Genomic DNA, 18698 nt, shown 5'->3' with positions numbered 1-18698 from the left:
AGTAGGCATATTTAGCTTGCAGAAAAGGGTAATTAAGAGGCAGATCACAGCAGTCTTTAAACATATGAAAAACTGCCATGAAGAAGAGGGTGAATAATTGTTCTCCCTTGTTCAGTAGGGAAGGACATCAAGCTTCAGATGACAACAAAGTAGATTTAGATTAGATTTCAGGGGGAAAAGCACCCTTGTTTCTAGACCAGTGTGGACGTGGAATAGACTGCCCAGGGACGTTGTGGAATTTCCTTCATTTCAGGTTTTCAAAAAGGGGATAGTCATCGGTCACAGATGATTTAGGAGTAACAGTCTTGCATTTGTGCAGGGGGTGGACCACAAGATCCTTGAGGCCTCTTCTAACCTTATGAGTTTATTATTATTATCATTGTAATTGCATCATAAATTGATATTGTGGATTAAAACAGTCAACTGCAAGTGAATGGACACTGAGACAGAAGGATTACCGTGTGTCTTATTACACAATCTCTTTTTTTTTTCTTTTAATTTTTAGAGGGTAGACAGACAGATGGGTACTAGTCTTCCTAATATTTCATGCACATGTGAACAGCTGGAACTCGAGTTGACATTGTTAGGGTAACGATATGGATTTTGGATGCAGGAGTAACGATAGGGAATTTGGGGAGTGCTGAGCGTGCAGCTGAATGAAGGCTTTTACCTGTGTCTCAGCAAAAGATTGGTTGATATATTAAAAGGTAACCTCAGGAAAAGCTGCTGGTCACAAGGCTAGCTGACATATTAAAAGCAACCAATTTAGCTAGTGCTTAAGTAAGCAGATTCTTAACAAAAGGATAGAGTGCAAAGTGCATGATGTGTTAAGCAACTAGTGCCAGGAGACAACAGCAGAGATACAGCCTTGGAGATGGAGAAGTCAGCAAGAAAACTGGCAAGAACCGGTGAGAAACTGCAAAGTGACCAAAAGAAGATAGGGGTCAAAAGTTTTATGCGTGCGCTCTTAGCAGAGAGGCATGTAAATGAATGAAATGCATAGGCAATACCAAGCTAAGGAGGCAAACAGTAAACAGGTGGAGCTGGAGATGGGAGGAGAAATGGGGGGAACCACAGGAAGGTCATAGGTGGAATCCATGTAAATATGTATAGACCAGGTGTATGAATATTGAAAAGAACTGTTGTTCAGGGCTGCTCCCCGTATTTGGTCGGTGAGGGAGCTCGCCCAAAGCCATCTCCACTCTGAATAAAGCTGCTGTGAGCAACGTGTGCTGGTGTTTGCTCCCTGCCCTGCTCTGGCTAATGAGCAACAGGATCCCTGGGCAAATGGACCATCATCTCCCCAGTTGTTGGGTGCCGCATGGAGTCAGAGTCTAACAGACATGACTAAGGTTTTGTGAACTTGTCCGGTTATAGCAACACAGCACGTTCCAAATAAAAAGTGTTTTAAGGGAAATGTCCTGATCAGCTTTGCTACTGATCACACAAAACTTTCTGGAACTAGCCCGTGTTCTAACTACTGCAAATAAGCTTTGAATACAGCAATATTCTGTCTAAACCTCGGTATGGCAAAGCGCTTCCTCTTTCCATCTGAGAACGTGCTTCCTTGCCCATATCTCCCAAGTGCTCCTTCATTTTTTTTTTCTCTCCAGGCTCTGACTGCAAGGTTCCAGGGCAAGGATGAGAACTACAGACATTAGGAAGCTCAGTCATTTTGGGCCCACAGTAAGCCATGAAACAAGCCTTTTTTGCACCACAAGGAAGAGGATACCCAAGGAGAACATTCATGTAGATTTGCTTATGGAGACATTTTTATTTCTGATGCAGACAGAGCAGTTTTCCAAATGGCAAAAGGAGTGAATCAAGGCTGAGGAAGGCATGCCATTAAAGAACAGATTCTCATTAATCTGCGTTAGAGCACATCATTGTCGCCAAAGCCTTGGGGTCCGGTGTTCAGAGGGCTAGCACATTCAAAAGTGCTTTGGCATTGTTGGGTGCCTAACTACATTTGGCTGGTTTGGAAACAGCTGTCTCATTAACTCCAAGCCTTAATACTGTGTTTTGATCAAAGTAAGGGAGGGTTACCAGATCACTAGGAAAAAAAAAAAAATCAGTGTCATAGATATCTGTTCAACACTGCTTAAACAAGATGAGGTTTAATAAAACAAACAAACAAACCCTAAAGGAAGTTAGGTGCTTACTTTAAATGAGATTAAAGATCTTAAACTCACTTGCCTGTTTCAAAATATTCATAGGATCCCAGGACTGGAAGGGAGAGTATTGCTTCCTCCGATGCTATGTTTGGTCCTAATACAACAACACTGTTTTCCGGGTGCATCTATGCATGAAATTAGCACAGTTGAATAAACTCCATCACAGTTCTTGCTGGAGTTTATTGTTCCTGGGTGCAGAATTAGAGTAGATGGCAATTTGTTCCCAGTCATCCTAGGTAGTGGGGGGACACAGAGGACAGTGGGTGGGGTGGTGGGACCTGTTCATGGCTCCTGTGTGATCAGGATCTCAGTCCAGCTTGATGGTGCTGGCTTGGGGTGACGCCTGTGCCTGAGTGCGTGTGTGTGGGGGGGTGGCGGGGGACATAACCACTGCTGGGACTGGGGAGAGGGGAACCACGAGGGGGAAGCAGCACCAGGACTTTCCTGTAGGGTTTGTTAAAGATGTCATCAGCATGCCTAGGTGGAAAACAAAGATCACATGTAACAAAGAGGATGGAAAGCCAGACTCAAGGAGGGTGGGTGCTGGAGGGATCACAGCCTTGTCCTGCTGAATGCCATCCCCCAACTGGCTGGTGTGTCTGAGCCTGGTTCCTCAATTTAAAGGGGTATAGGTACACAGTGTGCAGCCCCCAGCCATTCCCTGCCTGGTTCAAGTGCCATGCAGTACAAGGTGTATATGTTGTCCAGCTTCTTACCCCCTCGCATCTTCTCCCTGCAGTCCCAGTGCTGCTTAGCCCCACTGCCAGGCATAAGGCATCAGAGGGCCTGGGATCCCAAGATCCGTGCAGCTGGGAGCTGTCCCCCATTTCAGGACAGTTCTCATCTCTCTCCAAAACTCAGGCCTGATCCCTGTGCCGCCTGCCAGACCAGGGCTGGCACCGGGGAAGCCTGGAGCTCCCCCTGGGTGCTGCAGCACAGCAAAGCAGGGCAGGCAGGTAGGAACAGCCCTGCACTCAATTGCTCCCACTGGGAGCAGATTTGCTCCTGATGCAGGTGCACATGTATACACGTGCCCAGGTGCAGTTTAGTGGGTTGATAGTTTTTACCATGCAACACTTTTTGCCATATTGTGCTGAGATGCTACTGCAGAGCAGTGTAACAGCTGTATATCTCACTGGGCTGCAAGCTTGGTGGACGCACCATGTTTAGTTCCCTTTGCATAAAGGCCGAGAAATGTGTGCACTGGGTGCCATGGCTTTTCCAAGCAGGAGAACACACTATACACTGTGCATGCTTTTTATTGGACCATTTGCAACGTAATCAGAGCCCCCAATGCAAACTGAGGACTGTGATTGGCTGTGCTTGTGCTTTAAATCACCCATAATGTGGGAAAGGAGGAGAGGAGGATCCAATTCCAGCTTTGAGAGAGATGGGGGCAGAGGTGCAGCCCCCCACTCCTCCACTGGAATGGGATCTGAGCCTTGCTCCAGGAGCTGACACGCCAGAGATCAATCAGCAACTGGGAGGAGGAGTGGGGGTCCCCTCACAGTCAATCTTGCCGAATGGGCGTTCCCCCATGGCCGATCACATTGACTGGGAAGCACCCACGGCACTCCTGGAAGTGGCCGCAGCATTCCTGGTAGTGGCTGCGGCACTGATGAAAGGAGTTCAGAGCCTCAAGAAGAACAGGAGCTGTGTTCACACCAGCTAGTGGCAGATCCTCGCAATAAATGTGTTGCTATTTATTACAATGAGAGGGGAGCTTAAATTCGAAAAGGAAACTGTTTTGTTTTATCAAAAGGATATGACCATGCGAGTGTAATCAGTGCCGGAGTCTGCTGTAAGGGAACAACCCCCTGTATTACAATTATTCACTTACAGTTACATTGCTAGATTGTAATCAAATGATTGCTTTTATTATTCTCTATTGATAATATATATATGTATATATGCTCTCTTTTTGATTAATCTATTTCTCTTCCTGTATATAGTTATATATATAATAAAGAAACCCATCTGTTCATTGGGCTTGGAGTAAATGCTTGGACTATGAGGGTGAGGGCCAAATCCGCTCCCATGGACACCCATCAGCAGATCTGCCTGAGGGAGATCCCAGGGCTACTGGCACCTTGAGGATCTGAAATCTGGCAATCGCCCAGCCTAGTGTGCCGTCAAAGGTTACAGCAGTATAAGGCTACTGCACAGCAGTGTCACTTAAAAGGTGTTTGCTGGTGCTACTGTGTAGTAACTCTTGTTACTGTGAATTTATATAATACTTCTCTTATACAAGCACTAAATAAATATGCAGTAAAAACTGTGCAGTAATGTCTTGTGTAGATGCACCCACTGGACCTTTTTTTAATGCACAGTAACTTTGAGGTTAACCTACACATAAAAAAAAAAAAGAAAAAAAAGCCCTGCACTCATCGGTTGCTGCAGCAGCTGTCGTAGCCTCTGGGGGCTCATGGCAGAGCCCGCCCCTCCCCCACCACACACACAGCACAGGGTAGTGGTGGGGCTCTGGGGATCGCCCCCCTGCCTAGCAGGAACCAGTGAGTGCTGGTTGTTTTAGGGGTTTTTTTTAAGGTGTTGGGACACTGGAGCCAGGTGGGGCAGCCATTGATGGGGCTAGGAGAGCGGACGGGAGATCAGGCCTGTTCAGTTCAGAGATTCAGCCAATATGGCAGCCCCTGAATCTCCAACTCAGATTTGGCTGAATCGATTCAGGATTGTGATTTGAATCACTGAATTGAATCACTGTCTTCGAACCGGATGAATCTGAATCCGAAGCAAATACTAGCCGCTTTGTACAGGGCTACCGCAGATGACACGTATTCTGGCCCAGAAGTAGGAAACAATAGATAAAAGATGATCAAAGTAAAGAATTAAACAAAACTTATTTGCCTTAAAATACATGTATCCAGAAAGGCTTGTTTCTGATTCTGTGCTTCAGAGGTAAGCTGGGCTCTAGGGAACAAGTCCCAGAAGCCCTAACAAGAGAGATGTGGATAAATCACCTTCCTGCAGCACCAGTTCTTCCAAATGAGTGAAGTTCACCGTCTTCTGCAGAGAGAAACTGGTTTGGATCTACTTCTGTCAGGTCAGTCTTGGAGCAGAGAGAAAGCTCCTACAAAGATATTTTGACTTGTGAAGGTGTGGTAGTGGCAGGGAAAAGGGAAATCAAACAGATCAGTAGAAGGAAATAAAGCAAAGACTCCTGGCACCTGAGGATGAGATCACAAGCTGAGAAAAACTTCACATTCACTTGTATAATAAACTTACAGCAATGTGGTTGGTTGGTAAGACGAGGGATACGTGTGGAAATTAGATAGGTCAGTAGAGGGAAAATCATGCAACATTCTTTGTGAAGTTTTTCTCAGTTTAAGATCGATCCTCCAAATTCTTTGCTTAAGTTTTTAATTGCAATTAAATATGGTTGGTTGACAAGAAGGGCGGTGTGTGGGGTATTTAAGAACCTGAAAATGACATTGAAGTGGAAAGCTCTCAGCATTTTAATAGCAAGGTATTCAAAATTCTTCAGCTGGTCAAAGGAAAAAAGAAAAGAAAGAAAAGAAAAGAGCTCCCTTTAGAAAGCTGAAATTGCCATCAAGTACCCACACATTGCTGTGTTTCAGCAACTTGATATTTTTTTTTCAATCAAAAGTTCCTGGAGGCTGCCTATTTTAAACCTTTTTATTCCTCCACCCCCATATTGATAGATCTTCTTCATAAACTGATTGTTTTGAAGAAAATGCATGTATTATGAGAAAATATATGTTTAACAAAATACATTTTTATAAGAATCGTCTTTCTAGGCTTAAATTCTAAGCCCCACGGCAGACATTCAGTCTTGCCCAGCAACACCAGAATTACAATCCCACCTCAGTCATTGCATCCAGATTTGGTTGTTTTCCAGAAAAAAAATTCTTGGAGGAGGGAGAACTCAGTTAGCCCCACAGTTGATCCCCCTGAAAATGTCTTTTACATATCTGAGTGCCTCTCATGTTAGGGTCGGGGGACAAAAGAAAGTGAGATGAGGAAATGCATAGTGAGAAGTATCCCTTGCCCAAAATACCTTCAAGTTCTCGTATCCAAATGACAAAGATCAATGACACAATGTGGAGATAACAGAAGGATGGCATTGGCCTATCATGGCATAGAGATGACTGTCCAGATGGGGATGGGGACCATATAAATTGGCAAATAGCCACATGGCAGGCACTACTCAGATTCATTTCAAACAAGGTGACACTTAGGATGGTGTCTATGCATATGCAGTATATACCAGGGAAGGGGAAAGGTGGGTGTGCTAGCAGCTTATTGACCAGCTTCTTATTGTAGTCACAAGTGCTGTGTTGCCTAATCTTGATGTTTGCTGAGCTTCTTGCTGTTCCTGTTGTTGCTATTAAAAATCAAATAAAAATTCTGTACTCTGGTCTGCCAATTTGATGAAGGGAGATGGCTTCATAATGAGATCTGAAATGAGGTGAATGAGAGCATAAAGCAATGAAAAGGCAAATCCGCTGAGATATTGCATTACCAATATTCATAATTATAAACCTTGTTTTGTTCTGAAAGAGTCTCTTTTGTGTGTTTTGGTTTTTTATATATAAAACCACTGTTAAGGATGTTTGTGAAGCTCTTTTATACTCAAAAAGACATATTCCCAGCAATAATACTTTCCACTGACAATTTTACAGCACTTAAAGACAGTACTGACAGTTAGTTCATGAGCTGTATCTGATATGAGATTGCCTCCTTTTATATTTGTAACATTAATCCTGGCAACTATTCTTGTCCTTCCTTCACAGGCCTTGCACTATGCGCTGAAGAGGGAAATGTCCAACCAAACCACCGTGACTGAATTCCTGCTCCTGGGCTTTTCTGATATTCGGGAGCTCCAGATCTTACACTTCGTTATCTTTCTCGCAGCGTACTTGGCAACCCTGATGGGGAATCTCCTCATCATCACAATTGTAACTCTTAACTGTGAACTTCATTCTCCCATGTTCTTTTTCTTGATTAATTTGTCCATTGTGGACCTTTGCTCCATCGCAGTGACCGTGCCCAAATCCATGTCTAACTCTTTATTGAACACCAGGTTGATTGCCTACTCTGGATGTGTTGCCCAAGTGTTTTGTCTCACCTGCTTCTTGGGAGCAAATGTATCCCTTCTCACAGTTCTGGCATATGACTGATATGTTGCCATCTGCAAGCCACTGCATTGTGGGATAATAATGAACAGAAGAGCTTGCATCCAGATGGCTGCCTGTGCTTGGGCTGCTGGTGTCATCTACTCTGCATTGCACACTGGGAGCACCTTTAGTCTACCCTTCTGCCTCTCAAATACCATCAACCAGTTCTTCTGTGAAATACCCCAGCTGCTCAAGCTCTCCTGCTCTGACACATACCGCAGAGAGCTGGCATCTCTTGTCTTAAGTATGTTTTTAGTTCTAGGCTGTTTTGTTTTCATCGTTGTGTCGTATGTTCAGATCTCTACCGCAGTGTGGAGGATCCCCTCTGAGCAGGGCCATCAGAAAGCCTTCTCCACCTGCCTTCCTCACCTTATTGTGGTCTCCCTGTTTCTTTCCAATGCCGGCATTGCCTACATGAAGCCCATCTCTGACTCCCCTTCTCCTCTGGATCTCCTGGCAGCTATTCTGTATTGTGTGGTGCCTCCATTGATGAATCCAATCATCTACAGCATGAGGAACAGGGAGATCCAAGCTGCCCTGAGGAAACTGCTCCACAGGCTGATCCTCTCCAAGAACAAAATTTCCATGACTTTGCTTTACTTATGTTTCTTTTATAATTAACTAATGAAATTAGTGTTTTCATGTTATAATGTGCAAACTATTTACAAAAAATGAAGGTGGTAGTTTAATTCTGTAGCTTTGTAAGTACAATGACACTTGACTTGGGTCATTTTGTGTTAACACCATTGAAGCAGGAAAGTAATGTTTCATGCATCAATTTTACTGTCTGCGCCACCTAATATATATGCCATCAATTACAAGATGATGAATGGAAGTTGGTGTAATCAATTATTTGGATATAGTCAAACATCCAGATTCTGTGCCGCTGGGATGAACTGCAGACACTTTAGAGGGCAGGCACAGAATTCAGATGGACCTGGATAGACTGGGAAGCTGGGCTAGAAACAACAGGATGAAGTCCAAGGAAAGAAATGCAAGTTGTTCCATCTAAGGAAGAATAATTAAAAGCACAAATACACCCTGGGTTATAAATAACTGTGTGGCAGCATTGTTGAAAAGGATCTTGAACGGTAAGTGTGGCCAAAATTTGGATATTGCTTCCAAGGGAGGTGGTGCTCTCCCCTAACTTGGGGGTCTGTAAGAGAACCCTGGATAGGCATCTGGCTGGGGTTATCAGACCCCAACACTCTTTCCTGCCTAAGCAGGGGGTCAGATTTGATGATCTGTTGAGGTCCCTTCTGACCTTAGCATCTATGAATATATGGATCCTGGGGATCTGGTGCCTCACAGACTCAACGTGAGTCATTAATTTGATGTAACCACAAAAACATGAATGCAATTTTGGGCTGCAACAACAGGGGTATTAGTTAGAAAACATGGGAGGTGGTAGGAATTAGTGCTTGGACCAATGCTATTCAATATATTCTTTAATTATATGGACGAGGGGGTGGAAAGCTCAATGATTAAGTCAGCAGATAATACCAAGCTGTTCAAATACACGGACGTACCGTAAGATAGGGTGACGATCAGGATGACCTTGGAAGACTGGATTTATGGGTGGAACAAAATCAGATGAGGCTTAACAGGGAGGGAGAAGTGCAAGGTCCTTCACCTGGGTAGGGAGGACCCTCACCACAACTATACAATGAGGGGTGGTCCACTGGCTGGCACAGCATCTGAATCAGACCTGGGGGTCACAATCAACTGGAACACGAGCATATATAAGCCAACTGTGTGTTGAGGCTGCTAGAAGGTAAAACAAAATTCTGGCATGCATCAACTGATATGTGGCCAATAGATCCAGGAAGGGGCTCCTGCCTCTTTAGTCAGCCTCAGCTGGAGTCCTGTGCCGGTTCTGGGCACCACGCTTCAAGAAAAATGTGGATAAGTTCAAGAAGGTACAAAGAAGGGCCACTCGTATGGGTAAGGGCATGGAGGGTAGGCCCTATAAGGAGAGACTCTGGGAACTGGGCCTATTCAGGCTGAGTAAGAGAAGGCTGAGAGATGACTTGATATCTGTTTACAAGCACATCGGGGGGAGCATCAAGAAGTAGGAGAGCGACTATTCAGGAGGGCACCTCAAGGGAGGATGAGGACTCATGGGCATAAACTAATAAAGGGTAACTTCAGGGTGAACATAAGGAAAAACTTCTTCTCTGTAAGGGTCACCAGGTGCAGTCAACCTCCTTGGAGGTATTCAAGATGAGGCTGGAAAGGAGCACATCTGAGTCCAAAAACTTCCAGCCCATGGCAGGGGACTGGACTTGATGATCTTACAGGTCCCTTCCAGTTCTATGTTTCTATGGCTCTATACAGCCAATTGACCTGCTCCTGGTTAGGCTTCATCTAGACTATTATGTGAAGTTCTGGGCTCCATGTTGTAAGAAAAAATTTTGAAAAGTTAGGGAAGTTCAGAGATAGGTGACATGAATGAAAATGGGTTGGAATGCAAGCCATGCAAGGAGAGGTTGAGAGAACTAGGCATATCTAGGTGGCAGAAAAGGAAATTATGGGGGCACATCACAGTAGTCTTGAAATATCTGAATAAGTGCCGTGCAACAGTGGGTGGAAAGCAACAGTTCTTCATTGCTGCATAGGGAAGGATGTCAAGCTTCCAATTAAAGAAAAGTAATTTTTGATTAGATTTGAGGAAAAAAGCACTCTTGTTTTTAGAGGAGTGAGGACATTTAATAGATGTCTCAGGGAAGTTGTGGAGTCTTCTTCATTGGAGGTTTTCAAGAAGAGGTTGGATGAACATTGGCCAGGGATAATTTTGGAGTAACATTCTTGCATTTGTGTAGGGATGAGATCACATGATTCTTGAGGCCTCTTCTATTCTATTGTTATTAACTGAGATTCTATTATTATTAGAATTATTAGAATAATAGAATTGTGATTCTAGTATTATTAATTGCATCACTAATAGGTAGGGGATTTAAACAATGGACCTCTTGCCAGCCTGTAGACTTCTTCAGTCAAATAGAGCTCCTCAATGCAAGTGAGGAAACTTTGTGACTGATCAGATTTGGCTGAATGCTCTTCCCTTGAGATGTCAGGGTGGTTGAAGTCACACATGATGACCATGCACTGAAAGTGTGCAGCTTCTGCCAGTTGCCTAGCAAATTCATGGTCAAGCTCTTCCTCCTGGTTAGGAGGCCTGTAATAGACTCTTAGAGTTATAACACCTGCACCATGTTCTCCCCGTATTGTAACCCAGAGAGTGTCAAGTCACCCTCCTTGGGTGCCAATCTCTGCTTGTAGGAAAGTGTACTGCTCCTTCACATAGAGAGTTACACCCCTGCCCTTCCTCCATTATCCCTATGAGATCATATTCATTTTTGGTTACCAAAAAGGCCAGTTTCTCCTGTTTGACCCCATGCGACTGGCAGTTGTGTACAGGAAGCTAAGCCTGCCATCGGAAGCTCTGGGATTCCCGGTGCTCTTAGAAGAGTCTCGTCCTAGGGCTGGGGTAGGAGTGAGAGCCTTTGTGTTACCTGACCTCCTGATTCTGTGGTTGCCCTGATTCTTCCAGGGCTTGCACTAGTGATTGTTTGCCCGTGTCCTGGTGATTTTAGTGTAAATATCATGTCATCCTTGGATTAAAGAATAGCATCATCAGTATTTCCTTCCAATATTAAATGGCAGGAAAAGAGTTTCTGTAGGTTTCTGGATGGGCACATCCCCAGTTAAAAGACTATATTAATGCTGCTTGGACCTTACCGCATGTTTAGCCATGTGTTAATATGAACCTACAATCTTACATATGTGTCCTTTTTTCTTGTTAAACCTAAGTGGCTAAATACATGCATGCTGTGTCAATTTTAGCATGGTGGAAAGGCATTTTGGAAGATGAGGACATACAGTATTTCCTAAGACAACCTATGAGTGAATAATAATATCACATGTTGATCCTATTGATGTTGTTGGGAGTGACCATTTTCTTTGAAGAGTTCTCATTTTGAGCAATGTATTTGTTCCCTGATTGGTAAATTGAAGCACATAAACTTTTAGTAATGATGGGATACGTGTCCAGGAAGAGGGTGATATGGGTTCAAACTTCCTGTGGCCAAGATGGTTCTGGAAGCAGCTCTCTCAGTTTGCAAGCAACTGAGTACGAGGCTGAGTAATGAGAAAGTGCTCTGAGTACTAGGTTGCTGGAAAAGAGGTGGGTTCTTCTTCCTCCATTATGCACAGTTTTAGGACACCTGACATGCACCTAAGAGTCACAGACCCTTTCATTGCCATGATAACATGTTTTGGAATCCCAAATCTCTTTCAATTGGATGAAGATGGCAATGTACATATCCCTTTCAAAATGGTGGCCATACCCAGACCATACTTTTGTGAGGAAGGCAGCTACACTTAAGACAACACCAACTGAGCCATTGCAGTTTGTGACAGCTGCAGTTTCTGATTCTGGTTTGGTCAGAGGTAGGGCACTGGAGATTCTTTGCCCTCCATCGAAGCTGACCTCGTGAAGTAACACCTTGACAGGCTGGATACCTTCAAGTCAGCCGGCCCTGATGGGTTACATCCCAGGGTACTCAGGGAGCTGACGAGCATCATAGCTCGGCCCCTGGCATGGATCTTTGAGAGCTCTTGGTGCTCTGGTGAAGTGCCTGATGATTGGAAGAGGGCCAATGTCTTGCCTATCTTCAAGAAAGGGAGGAAAGTAGATCCGGCAAGCTACAGGCCCATCAGCCTGACCTCTATCCTGGGGAAAGTTTTGGAAAAGATTATCAAAGAGGCCATCTTTAACAGACTAGCTGAAGGCAATATCCTAAGGGATATGCACCATGGGTTTGTTGCTGGTAGGTCTTGCTTGACCAGTCTCATTTCCTTTTATAACCAGGTGTCCTATCAGCTGGACAAGGGGGAGGAGATCCTCGTTGTATATCTTGACTTGAAAAAAGCCTTCAATCTGGTATCCCACTAGCATCTCTTGGCTAAACTGGCCAACTGTGGCCTCAAGCTCACCACAATCCGTTGGCTGGGGAATTGGCTCTGCGATAGGACCCAGAGGGTGGTGGTCAATAGGAGCCAATCGTTGCGTGCGCTGTGACCAGTGGGGTCCCTCAAGGCTCTGTCATAGGGCCTATAATATTTAACATCTTCATCAATGATGTGGACACTGGTGTCAGAAGCGGACTGGCCAAGTTTGCTGATGACACCAAACTCTGGGGAAAAGCATCCACACCTGAGGACAAGAGGGTGATCCACGCAGATCTTGACAGGCTCAGGAAATGGGCAGACCAGAACCTGATGATGTTAAATGCCAATAAATGCAAGGTTCTCCACCTTGGGATGAAAAACCAGCAGCATGCTTATAGGCTCAGTAGTGCTACGCTGGTTAGCACTACAGATGAAAGGGACTTGGGGGCCATGATTGACCACAAGATGAACATGAGCCTTCAATGTGATGCTGCTAGTAAAGCGACAAAAACGCTGGCTTGCATCCATAGATGCTTCTCAAGCAAATCCCGGGACGTCATTCTCCCGTTGTACTCAGCCTCGGTGAGGCCGCAGCTGGAGTACTGCGTCCAGTTTTGGTCTCCATAATTCAAAAAGGATGTGGAGAAGCTTGAGAGGGTGCAGAGGAGAGCCACGCGCATGATCAGAGGTCAGGAAAAGAGACCTTATGATGAGAGGCTGAGAACCATGGGACTCTTCAGCCTGGAAAAGCGCAGGCTCAGGGGTGATCTGATGGCCACCTACAAGTTTATTAGGGGTGACCGCCAGTATCTGGGGGAATGACTGTTCACCAGAGTGCCCCAAGGGATGACAAGATCAAACAGTCACAAACTCCACCACGACTGATTCAGGCCGGACATAAGAAAGAACTTCTTCACTGTCCGAGCCTCCAAGGTTTGGAACAGACTGCTGCCGGAGGTGGTTCAAGAACCCACTTTGAACAACCTCAAGACACATTTGGATGTTTATCTTGCAGGGATCCTATGATCCCTGCTGACTTCCTGCCCCTGGGGCAGGGGGCTGGACTTGATGATCCTCTGGGGTCCCTTCCAGCCCTAATGTCTATGAAATCTATGAAATTGGGCTCTGGATGCTTTCTGACCATGTCTACATGAGACTGATTGAGCAGTAGTTACTCTTTATACAAGTACTAAATGACTGCATAGTAAATGGAGCTACTGCCTAGTTGGCTTTTTCTTAACACTGACTGCACAGAAGCCTGACACCACTCAGCAGTAGCATCACGTCGTTTTCTGCCATGTGACAGTACTGTGCAGTAGTTTCTGGCTACTGTGCAGTCAACATTTCATGTAGATATGGCCTCTGAGAGTGTCACACCGAGTCCCAGGCTTCCAGATACGGGCATCACTTGGAGTTGAAGGGGGAAAGCAGAGGGAGCAGGTTGCAGGAAGGAGCCAGATGAGGAGCCAGGAGGTCAATCTGAGAATGTGGGGGAAGCTGAGTCAGGAAGCTGGAGGATCAGGAGAAGAATGGAGTAAGAGGGCAAGCCAAATCGTGAAGCCAGGAAAGCACACAGAAAGCAGGAAGAGGCACAAGCTATAACGACCAGGAAGGCTGTCTGAGTTCATGTTGAACCCTGTTGTCCAGACACTTTCTGCTCCACGTCAGGAGTTGAAATGGCAGTGCAGTGAAGTGGGGGAGTGACCGGTCACTTTGGTGGTCGGGAGTGGGCAGAAGGGTAGGCCCTCCTGGAGGTTTCTGCACTGAAGCATCAGCTGAAGAGGCTGTAGGTTGGGATGAACAAGTTGGGGATTCAGATTTGAGGTTTTGGCCTGACAGAAAACAAGATAACAGTAAGTCAGTAAAGAGTTACAAACTTCCTGAAGGGCTTGATCTAGATGGAATGACGGACCCAAGTCTAAATACACAATAAATGGTTATATTTCCTCCAGCCTCTGTTTTGACCCTACAGGGCCCAGAGTGGAACGTTGTGCCCAGGGACATGTGAAGTGATCTATTTGCAGAGATGAGTGCACTTTTTATGAGTCCCAGACATCCTGACCTGCCTTCACTAGCCCGTTTCCTGTCTGTTTGTTGCCATTTTAGGCTCTGATTTTCTGGAGACACTAAGGACATGACTACATATCGCCCTACAGTGATCTAGCAATGTACTATGCCACCATATGGTGTGCTACAGTTACAAAAATCATGTGAGTCTACACGAGATTGGCAGCTACATCGCGGTAGTGGCACGCTCTCCTGGTATAGTGTGTCACTAGGGCAGCATAGCGAGACAATCAGCCCATGAACTAGGTACATGGTGCAGTAGGGGCAGCTGCTGCACTGTGCTTTAGTACTTCCAAAAGGAAGAGCTAAAGAATGGCACTGGAGCAACACCGCTGTACGATGATGTATAGAGGCAACCTATGGGAGCAGTGCACTGAAGACCTCATTCCTCAGTCTCTTCTACTGCTTTGCCAGTCCCAGGATTTATTGTTCTGCAATTAAAGAGAACCAAAGCAATGGAAAAATAACAGGATGGATATAATGGCACATATACCCAAGCATGGAGAATTACAGGGCATGAAAGTTAAGAGCAAAGAACCTGGATCACCTATATCAGAGGCACTGTTATGTGTAAAATGCAGGCAGATCTTAAAGGTACTCACAACACCACCTAAGCTACAAAACTGAGCCAGCACACCTGTGTAACTCATTTCCTAAATGTGACTACATAGCTCACCATTTTTTGAGATGCCTAAATATTTTAACTTGGCTCCCAGATGGTACGTATCCTGGCCCAGAAGCAGGATACAATAGATAAAAGGTGATCAGACTAAACAATCAAAATAAAACTTTCTGGCTTTAAAACATATGAATCCAGGATGGCTTATTTCTGATTGTGTGCTTCAAAGCTCAGCTGGGCTCTAGGGAACAAGTCCCAGAAGCCCTAAGAAGAGAGATGTGGATAAATCATCTTCCTGCAGCATCAGTCCTTCCAAACCAGTGAAGCTCACTGTCTTGTGCAGGAAGAAACTGGGTTGGATCTACTTCTGCCAGTTCAGTCTTGGAGTGGGGAGAAAGCTCCTACTAAGATATTTTGACTTGAAAGATTAGACAGTGGCAGGGAAAAGGGAGATTAGATAGATCAGTAGTGAGAAAAGAAGCGAGGAGTCCTGGCATTGGAGGATCAGTCACAAGCTGAGAAAAATGTCACAAAGAACATTGCTGTAAGTCTGTTATTGCAATTAGCTGTGGTTGGTTGGTAACAGGGGGGCGCGTGGTTTATTGAAGCACCTAAAAAAGACACACACCTGAAAATCTATCAACATTTTAATAGCAAGGTATTCAAAATGTCTTAGGTGGTCAAAGGAATAAAAGAAAGAAAAGAAAACAGTTCCCTTTAGAAAATCTGAACTTGCTCCCAAGATCCCACATATTTCAGTGTCTTTGGAACTAGAGAATTTTGATCAAAGGCTCTTGGACACTGCAGATTTAAACCAAACACCAATATATTTTATTTTTAGTTCTTCTACATAAATGTATGCTTTTGAAGAAATGTACACATTGCAAAACATTATGTCTTGAAGCAAAGACATTTTTAAAAGTAATCTCTTTCCAGGCTTAAATTCTAAGCCCCGAGGCAGAGATTCAGTATTACACCAGAATGCCAATCCCACCTATTCATTGCATCCAAATTTTGCTGTTTTCCAGAAAAACCACCTGGAGGAGGGATAACCCAGTAAATCCTGCTGTTGATACCTGGAAAATGCATTTTACATGTCTGAGTGCCTCTCAAATTAGGGTCAGGGGACCCAACAAAGTTTGATGAGCAAATAAATAGTGAGACGCATCCCTTGCCAAAAGATCTTAAAGTTCTTGTACCCAAATGACAAAGACCAATCACACAAAGTGAAAGTAACAGGACGATGGGATTGGCCTATTGTGGCACAGAGATCACCGTCCAGCTGGGGGTGGGGACCATATAAAGCAGCTTATCGCGGCCGGCAGAACTTGGTGTAGATTCCTTCCAGACAAGGTGACTCTTGGGATGCTGCCCATGTTTATGTGGTAGATACCAGTGAAGAGGGAAGGAGGATGTGTTAGCAAATTATTGACCAGCATTTATTGCCATCACAAGTGCTGTGTTCAATGAGCCTGCTTTTGCTTTGGCCTTCATTTTTTCCAAGTGAATCGTGTTTTTTCTGTTGTTGCCATTAAAAATTGAATATAAAATGCATCCAGCCAAAACTACCATGTTGGTTTTCTACGATGGTTCATAGGCTACTGTCTCAAGGCGTCTGAACACTATTCTGCCCTCCATACTAGGCCCTTTGGTTTGAGTATGTTCCCTGGTCAGCCAACCTGATGAAGGGAGGTGGTTTTACAGTGAGATTTGAAATGGAAGGAGGGGGAAAAGGAAAATGAGGGCATGAAGCAGTTAAAAGGCAAACCCTGTGTGCTATTGCAGTACCAATCAAAGAATTATAAAACTTGTTTTTGTCTGTAATGTTTTCTTTTTGTTGGTGTGATGTTCCTATACATATAGCCAAAGGTAAGGACTTTTGTGGAACTTCTTTACATTGCAAAAAATAAAAATCTGAACAATGTTACTTTCTACTTAAAAATTTACAGCCCTTTAACATAGACCCTGTTGACAGTTTGTTCATGAGTTGTTTCTGACACGAGATTCACTCCTGTTATCCTTGTTACTTGGATCCTGACCAGTACCCTTGTCTTTCCTTCACAGGCCTTGCACAGCACATTGAAGAGGGAAATGTCCAACCAAACAACCATGACCGAGTTCCTCCTCCTGGGGTTCTCTGACATCCAGGAGCTGCAGATCTTACACTTCGTCACATTTCTGACAGCATACCTGGCAGCCCTGATGGGGAATCTCCTCGTTATCACAGTTGTAATTTGCAACCACAAGCTTCATTCCCCCATGTTCTTTTTCTTGATTAATTTGTCTCTCCTGGACCTTGGCTCCATCTCAGTGACCGTGCCCAAATCCATGTCCAATTCGCTATTGAACAGCAGGTTGATCTCCTACTCTGGATGTGTTGCCCAAGTGTTTTGTCTCTTCTGCTTCTTGGGAGCAAATTTATCCCTTCTCACGGTTCTGGCATATGACTGATATGTTGCCATCTGCAAGCCACTGCATTATGGGATAATAATGAACAGAAGAGCTTGCATCCAGATGGCTGCCTGTGCTTGGGCTGCTGGTGTCATGTACTCTGCACTGCACACTGGGAACACCTTTAGTCTACCTTTCTGCCACTCAAATATCATCAACCAGTTCTTCTGTGAAATACCCCAGCTGCTCAAGCTCTCCTGCTCTGACACATACCGCAGAGAGCTGGCAGCCCTTGCCTTCAGTGCTTTTCTAGGTTTAGGCTGTTTTGTTTTCATCGTTGTGTCGTATGTTCAGATCTTCACTGCAGTGTGGAGAATCCCCTCTGAGCATGGCCGGCAGAAAGCCTTCTCCACCTGCATTCCTCACCTTATCGTGGTCTCCCTGTTTCTTTCCACTTCCAGCATTACCTACTTAAAGCCCGTCTCTGACTCCCCATCCCCTCTGGATCTCCTGGCAGCTGTTCTGTATTGTGTGGTGCCTCCATTGATGAATCCGGTCATCTATAGCATGAGAAACAAGGAGATCCAAGCTGCCCTCAAGCAGCTGCTCCACAGGCTGATCCTCTCCAAGAACATGTCCAATTTTCTTTCATGACTTTCCATTTCGTATGTTTTTCTTTTCTTTACACATGAAATTAGTTTTTTCATAGTATTGTGTGAATCTTTCATATTTAAAATAAAGGTGGTAGGTTAATTCTGTAACTTCGTAAGGTCAAAGACTTGGCTTTTATCATTTTTGTTGACACTGTTGAAGTGGGAAAGTAATGTTTCATGCATCAATTTTCAAGTTTTTGCACCATCTAAAATATATCCCATCAATTGCAAGATAATGAAGAATTAAAGAATTTTGTTTACTAATTGGTGTAATCAATTATTCAGATGACAGAATATACAGGCAAATCTCCAGATGATGTGAAACTGGAATGAAGTGCAAGTACGTTAGGGGACAGGGATAGAGTTCAGATGGATGTGGATCGATTGGGTAGCTGGGCCTGAAACAATAAGATGAAGGCCTAGAAACAAATGCAAGTTGCTGCACATAGGGGAGAATAATCAAAAGCACAAATACAACTTGGGTTATAAATGCCTGGGTGGTATCATTGTTGAAAAGGTGGATCCCAGACTCAATATGAACCAGCAAGCTTGCTAAGAAAGATGTAAAACATAGGAAGTGATAGTACCACTCTACATGGTGCTAGTTTGGTTTCACCTAGACTACTGTGTGACTTTCTGGGCTTCACACTTTAGACTGCCCAGGGATGTTGTGGAGTTTCCTTCA

The 18698-nt window shown here is 44.5% G+C and overlaps 1 protein-coding gene and 1 pseudogene across 1 annotated transcript; both read left to right on the top strand.

Annotated features, from left to right (window-relative positions):
- Window positions 1-7336: 7336 nt before the first annotated feature.
- On the top strand, window positions 7337-8013 carry LOC132251773 (olfactory receptor 14C36-like; the record flags this gene model as incomplete). Its single annotated transcript, XM_059731701.1, has 1 exon — window positions 7337-8013. A coding segment is annotated over one exon (615 nt), but the record flags the coding sequence as incomplete, so codon positions are not given.
- A 9047-nt stretch (window positions 8014-17060) lies between these two features.
- LOC132251772 (olfactory receptor 14C36-like) lies at window positions 17061-18014 on the top strand (annotated as a pseudogene).
- The last annotated feature ends 684 nt before the right edge of the window (window positions 18015-18698 follow it).

This window comes from Alligator mississippiensis, chromosome 7 (genome assembly GCF_030867095.1).
Source record: "Alligator mississippiensis isolate rAllMis1 chromosome 7, rAllMis1, whole genome shotgun sequence".
Classification (NCBI taxonomy): Eukaryota; Metazoa; Chordata; order Crocodylia; family Alligatoridae; genus Alligator; species Alligator mississippiensis.
Note: the sequence above shows the minus strand (reverse complement) of the source record. Positions and strands in the feature narration are given on the sequence as shown.